Genomic DNA, 7348 nt, shown 5'->3' on the forward strand with positions numbered 1-7348 from the left:
TTAACTCGTGTTCTTTTGATGGGTTTGTTTAACCTCTAAAGTGTCCTCCTCTGGAAGTAGTAACAATTGTCATTGAGTAGATTCGAACTCAGTGGCAAACTTACGTGTGCCAGAGATGAACTGTATTTCACAGGATGTTCAATGGATGATTTTTTTTTAAGTAGATCACCAAGTCTGGGGTAGATTCAAACCCCGAACCTTTCTGTTGGAAGCCAGACTTATGAACTGCACCACCCTTGGACTGAACTACTAGTACTTGTGAAGCCATGCGTCTTGGTTTGAGCACCTCAACTATTAGTTAAAAATTTTGTTGTTGTTTATTGTTTTTTGCTTTGTTTTAACATTTATTTCCCCTCTTCTCTCTCCAGGAGCCCTTTCTCTCACAGCATTTTTTTGGTGATCATTTAGATCCAAATGATATTTGAACAATAGTCTTGCTAGAGGCAGGACCTATGCTAGATGTTTCGGGAATTAAGCAAGCAGGAATCAGTCACTGACAGTGCCTGCCTTTGAAAAGGCTTTGTTTCTAATAGGGGAAAGTGAGAAGACTATACAAATCACCATAATGCAAGGTGGAGTGGAACTGGAATAGGGCAAGGTGATTCCCATTAAGGGTTTCTTCTGAGATTTGTGGCAGTGAATTGCAATGCTTTTTCCATTCCAACGCACCTGTTTTCTCTCTCTAAATACTACATTTTGTCCCCTGACACTTCATCAGTTTTTGAGCACCTCCCCACAACCCCCCTTAATCAACTCTTCAACGTATGCCTCTACTCTACACTAAACTGGTTCCGGTTTCTAGTGGTGTCTCATCAGGAAATAACGGACCCTTTTAAAAGCTTGACTCCAGCCACACCATGAAATCAACTCTGCTTTGAGCAGGGTGCCTTCCCCGTGTATTCTGAGCGCTGTGGACTTGAGGGTCCCATCTTCCCGCGTTATGGCCTGTGTCTCACTGCTCACCAGGAAGATTCCCTTAGCCAGCGCTTCCAGAAGCAGACCAGTTGGTTCGCCTTTCTAGTCTGTCTCAGTCTAGAAGCTCCACTGAAAACTGCCCACCATGGGAGGGCCCTGCTGGGATTTGTAATACTGAGGACATAGCTTTCAACATCACAGCTGTACCCAATAGGACTAACTGAGGGCGTGTGTTTTCACACTCTTCGAGCTTGGATTTTCGGCCTTACTCCACAGATACAAAGGTGTAGTGGCAGGTGGTCTCATTTGAGCAAAGAAGCTAAACACCCCTGGCTTAGCACGGAATCTTGGTCCACCCCCACCTCCTTTTAGCTACCTTGTGATTTAGTTTTCTCGCATAAAACGAAGACTGGCCAGACACGATCCTGCCCTCTTAGAGATTCCATGAAATAATCCAGGTAAAGATTTTACTACATAGGATGGCAAAAGGCCACACCATTTCACCCGCAACAGTTCATCAATGCTGCGCAACTACCCCAGCCTAGACAGGTGTGCCCCCAATGGGTTGCACCTGGCCCGGCCGGGGCACGCCCATTCCCGGCTCGGGTTTGCTTCCTGCAGCCCAAAGGCCGGTCTCCGGGGCCACTGCCTCGCTGTGACTGGGCGGCGGCCACCGCGCGGTCACTCCCCCCCCCAGCAGCCCCGGGACGCCGTTCCCCGGGCAACGGGACGCGCCACTGCCCTGGGCCAGCTCCTCGGCCAAGAGGCTCGCGCTGAGTCCCCACAGGTGGGAGACGGGCCGCGCTCGAGGCTGGAGGGTGGGCGTTTCCCAGGGCTCGTGCGAGGGGTTTCCTGCTCGCCCAGCGCCGACGCAGGGGTGCGCCCGAATAGCCTGCCCGCTGCGCGTCCCTTCGGACGTGCCTGATGGCTGCGTCGGGGGCAGCTCCAGGTTTCCGGGAAGTCCGGATCTTTCGGTTAACCCCGGGCGCCAGCCTGGAGGCGGAGAGCCCGATGGACATGGAGTTGGAGGAGGAGGAGGAGGAGACCAGGCGAGCCCGGAGTTTCGTGCGGGACCCGCGGGTGCGCTTTCTCGGCGGTCGCCTGGGGCAGATGCTGCGGCTCCCGGAGGAGAAATGGAGTCAGTATCTGGAGAGCCCCAGCCACCGGCGGGACCTGGGCGAGTTTCTGGAGCGCGCCGGCCCCGCCTGCCTTCTCTTCCGCACCGCCGCCGCTGGGGGGCTGGCCGCCTCCCACCAGGTAAGGAAGGGGGGACGTCGGGCCAACCCGCTTCCGTCCACGGGGAGCGCTCTGGGGCGCTGAGAGACAAACCAAACCCCAAAGCACCACCTCGCGTTAAGGACCGGGCCTGAACTCCCGGAGCTGCCCACCTGCGCCTACTTCGCCGTCAACGCAGGTGGATAAAAAGCCAACTCCTCCCACGGAGGCAGCTCTCCTGGGGTAATGCAAGAAGAGCAACGCTTCGCCCAACTCCCCGAGTGGTTTCTGTGTTTAGTAATTGTGTGTCAGCCCCGTTGAATGTCTTGTCTGTCTGTCTCTCTCTCTCTCTCCCCCTCCCCTCTTTTTCTTCCTCCTCTCTCTCCTCCTCTCCCCCATTCTCTCCTCCTCCTCCTCTACTCTCCATCTCTTCTCCTTTCCTTCTCTCAAGTTGGGTCACTCTGGAGCTATCTTCTTAAAACTGTGGTTTTTGGAAGAGTCGAAATGACTTGTCCTGTATTCGGTGTGAACTGCCATCAATATCGGGAAACCCACAGCCCTACGGCACAGGTTACAACTTCCCCACCGGGTTTCCAAGACCGCAATCTTCAAGGAAGCCAGCTGCCACATCGTTCTTCTGCCGCTGGAGCAGGGCGCAGTCCAATGCAGCACCCCTAGGGGTCCGAGGACCGCCAGTTCTTAAAGGAATGTGGGGGCATCAGCAGCCCCTACACCTGTAATGGTCCTCATGAACCAGTTAACCCAAACCTGCTGCTCTGGAATTGGATATAACCCTACAGCCATAAACCCTTCTCCTCCTCCTCACTGCGACCCTGTCCGCATAGGGTTTCTGAGGCTGTGGGAGCAGCCGGTGAGTGAGCCCTATGCATTCCCTGTATATGCGGGGGTGGGGTGGGGGGTAGTGTTAAGCGTATTGCACAACTTCATGCCTGGTTCATTTTGAGATGTTTTGTCTTCCCAGAGTCCCAATTGTAACTTGGAGGGAAAGCTTGTCAGTAGAAAAAGAGAAAGAACACGCACCTCTAGTATTACCTAAAGTAGGCATTACAGTGCCTACAGAAATGATCCAGTACTTGTGGAAATACTAATATATCTTAAGTGTTACTGTCCTGGGCCTTGAAGATAGGCACACAATCAACCTCTTTTGCCTGTCTTTATAATCAAACTCTCTTCCCATCTTTACATCAGTCTACCTTAATCCTAAACAAGAAAAGAATATAAAAGGTTGAAACTTTCTGCATTCCCCTTTATCTTTACATATGAGATGTCATGGTACAGATTGTATAATGGACATCCCTTTTAAAAGTGACATTTTTTCAAACCAGCCATGTGACATTAGTATTATAAAAGAAGAAAACTGCCTATGCTTTGTGGTGTTTAGGAGAATAGTGGAACAGCCTTGTTTGTAAATAGAAAGAAGGTGCCAATTGTTTTTCTTCTGCTACCAGTCCATCAGCTGTAAAAATTGGAGACAGTAAATTCTGTTTGCTAGCAACTGCATAGTGAATTTGAAGAACTAATTATCTTGCTCTACTTCAGGTCCCAAGGAATGCAAAACAAAAGCTTGTTTATATTGCCAAGAAGATCTCTGAACACGCTGGACCAGAGGAGCACACTCGAACGTTTCTCTTTGGAGAGTTACCGGCGCCGTCACTTGGACATGTAACTGCATTCCTAGATGAGGTACCACTTTGCCTTTCATATTTGAATCTTTGATTTAGCTTCAGGGCACTTGAGTTTATTGGAGGACAACTCTGGCTAATAAAAAGGGACAGAGAAACTACTAACCTCTTTTGTCAGATGGATGGAATGATAGCCTTTAGATTGTTTCCCTGAAGTGAGTTGACGCTTGCTGACACTAGTATTTGATAGAGGGCAGTGAGGGGGTGAGGTTTGCCTTTCAGTTCCCTCCTTCACTTCCTCCCTCCCTCCCTCCCTTCAGTCGTAGAAACAAATGATTGAATCTTGAGTAGGCACTTAGGTTTTAAAGTTTGAGATCAGATTAGAGACAAACATACTTTGAAAATTAGTATTCCATTTTCAGATTCCTGTTGTTTCTAGTGTCACTCCTCTGTCAGATGGGAAAAGATAATGGGAAGAAAGGTGATAAGAAATGACTGCCTTTCAATGTGTCTTTTTCTCCTTTTAAATCAGAAATGTTCTCTAAACTCAAGTTACTTGCCTTCTAATGTGCATAAGAACCTTCGGGATTTTGTTAAAGGCAGATTGGTTTGGCCAGCGGGAGGTGAGGCCCCGGAGTCTGACCGGCTCTGTGAGGGGAGGGCATTGCTGCTGCTTTAAGGATCAGCTTCTACAAGGGACTGCAACGAGAGCTGTGGCTTCCAAACCTTGTTGAACGTTAGCATCACCTGGGAGAATTCTGTAACCTGGCAATGAAATCAACATGGTGGGGTGGGAGAAGCACCAGTCATCAATAATGCTTAATGATCCTCAGGTGGTTGTAAGTTTGGAAACCACTCAGAAAATCCGTCTTTCGGTCTCATCTGATTTCCTCTTACTAAATCAGCCTGGCAATCAATGCAGTCCTGCCAAAGACAATCTAGGAGCTAGCAGTAATCACCAACATTTACTGTTGATTTCTCAGTCCTCTTCACACACAGCAGTGCCAGGTCCTACTTGAAACGTGAGTTAGAGTGTGTATCTCCTGACTGGTTCCCATTTCACTCAAAACGAAGGCTGAGGGATCCCTGTGGTCCAGGCTCAGCTTTATCACTCATCCTGCAGTAACCGTCTCTGGAAGCTTGTTAGCCATACAGAAGTGGAGGCCCTACCCAGACCCAATGAGCCAGGTTTGTGTGATGAGGGCTACATCTACTGAAAGGGGACAAGTGTTGACCCAACTCCCTGCCTGCCTCCTATTACTCCTCTCAAGGTGTCCTACGCTCTCACCTGGGAACTCTGGGTCTCTGTGCTATACTTCAGCCAATCAGGCACAGTCTTGCCTGGGGTTCTGTTCATGCTCTTACCCTTGTCTGCAGTCCTCTCCTCCTCAGCTAACCTCTTCACAACCGTCCCGCAAGTCTTCCGCCCAAAGATCTTTCAGTGAAGCCTCTCCAGGAGAGCCCTGGTGGCCTAGTAGGTTATGCGCCGAAGTCTGCAGTTTGAAACTACGAACAGCTCTTTGGGAGAAAGATGAGGCTTTCTACTGCCATAAAGATTTACAGGGCCAAATTTTGTCCTGTAGGATCACATGAGTCAGAAACAGCATGATGGCTTTGAGAGGCATTTTATGCCCTTCATTTTTTTCCCTCCAGGAGAGTGGGATGAGGGGCAGGCATTCACTGGAGGAACAAAATTTAAAGGGTAAAAACAAACCTCAATAATCAACCCCAAATGCCCCCCAAAACCAAACTCACTGCCACTGAGTCTATTCCAGTGCTTAGCAACCCTGTGGGACTGTAACTCTCTGCCGGAGTAGAAAGCCGCAGTGAGTGGCCCACGAATAACTACACCGCTAGGGCCCCTTCTCGGTAGTCAAGGTAGAGCCTATGTTAAGAACATCAAAATTAATAAACGTTTCTAAAAGTAGTCTTGTGCTTTGCCAAATCGTATTGGAGTCTGACAAAAAGGGAAAAAGTTGTAATTTGACTCCTGTAATTTGACTTCATTACAGATTCTTATATTTTGTTCATTGTGGAGATTTGGGATATTAGTTTTGATTTTTGAGAAAAAAAATCTAAATATTATTTTATTTGATGTTTACTTAAATTCTAAAGACTAGAGTCTCCCTTGCCACCTTTCGTTAAAGTCTGATTCTTTGTCTTGTTCATAAATATATTACAAACACCTAACAATACATTATCCAACACCTGAGAGAAGCTCAGAAAATATTTGTCCAGTGAACGAAGGTCAGCTGAAAGCCAAGTACTATCCAGCTCTTATTAAGGACAAAAACCTGAAACTCAAAGTATTTCTTTAGAGAAAAGAGATTTTGGTGCATGATACAAAGTTGATTTCTGATACTTCCATTTAAATCCTTGACAATTTTTTTAACACCATTGGCACATTTTATGCTAACATGCGGATGATTGTCATTTGTTCGCTCAATCAGCATTTATTCCACATCTTTTGGGTGCCAGTGATTGGGACCTGGAGATAAGTGTTGCAGCTTCTTCTTTCACAAAGTGTACAAATTACTCCTTGGTGGCACTGCAGTTAAGTTCTTCGCTATTAACCAAAAGGTTGACAGTTCAAATTCACCCAAAGGCTCCTTGGAAGAAAGGTCTGCAGATCTATTTCTGAAAGATTTTACTCTCTCTCTCTCTCTCTCTCTCACACACACACACACACACACACACACACTCACACTGTCTACTGCAAGATTGTTAATTCAGAACCACCAACTGCTCCAAAGGAGAAAAATGAGACCAGTCCTAGTAGTGGTGTGTGTTGTGGTTATGCATTAGACTGCTAACCCCAAGGTCAGCAGTTCAAAACCACCAGCCTCTCTGAAGGAGAAGGAAAGTCTCTCTGCTCTTGGAAACTCACTGCAACCGTCCTGCTCCATTGTATACTTCTCCCTGTTCTATCGGGTCACGATGAGTCAGAATTGACTGGATGGCAGTCAGGAGTTAGAATCAACTCTATGGCAGTGGGCTGGCTTGGGTGTGATCAAGGAGACAAACAGCTGACCCAGTCGGGGAGCCAGGGCCATGAGCAGATGTTGCTGGATTCTGTGGGTACCTAAAAGAGCATCTACGCATGTAGAGGGCATCAAGGAAGGAAGGGAATCTAAAAGAGGGCATTTGTAGATCTTGGGGACAGTTACCATCTTAGGCTTCTTGTATTCAAGGGCAACCGGGAGACAGCTACATATAGGAGCTGGAGGAAAGGACGTATATAGAGGCCTCAGGAAAGACAAAGGCACGGAGGTAGCAAAGTTTAGGTCACAGCTTTACAATCGGAAAAACATAGGTTAACAGAATGTGGAGAGGCAAGTGTGGTCAGAACAAAGGCTGGAGAAGCTGATTAGAAAGTAAATAGCCATACAATGTTCTCTTCAGACGGTTCTAGCACAGCCAATCACCAGAGCCAAATCCATGTACTGTATACACTCGTGTATAAGCCAAGGTTTTTGGGTTTTTTTAATCGTTTTATTAGGGGCTCATACAACTCTTATCACAATCCATACATACATCAATTGTGTAAAGCACATTTGTACTTTCATTGCCCTCAT

The 7348-nt window shown here is 47.6% G+C and overlaps 1 protein-coding gene across 1 annotated transcript in view; it reads left to right on the forward strand.

Annotated features, from left to right (window-relative positions):
* The first annotated feature begins 1839 nt into the window (after positions 1-1839).
* Positions 1840-7348, forward strand: part of DNAH11 (dynein axonemal heavy chain 11) — a 330595-nt gene continuing 325086 nt past the window's right edge. The window contains 2 exon segments of the mRNA XM_045288657.1: positions 1840-2172; positions 3691-3834. Of these exon segments, the coding sequence (XP_045144592.1) occupies positions 1840-2172; positions 3691-3834 (477 nt within the window).

The sequence above is a fragment of the Echinops telfairi genome, unplaced genomic scaffold (assembly GCF_000313985.2).
Source record: "Echinops telfairi isolate 266 unplaced genomic scaffold, ASM31398v2 ScPeMD7_23;HRSCAF=83, whole genome shotgun sequence".
Classification (NCBI taxonomy): domain Eukaryota; kingdom Metazoa; phylum Chordata; class Mammalia; order Afrosoricida; family Tenrecidae; genus Echinops; species Echinops telfairi.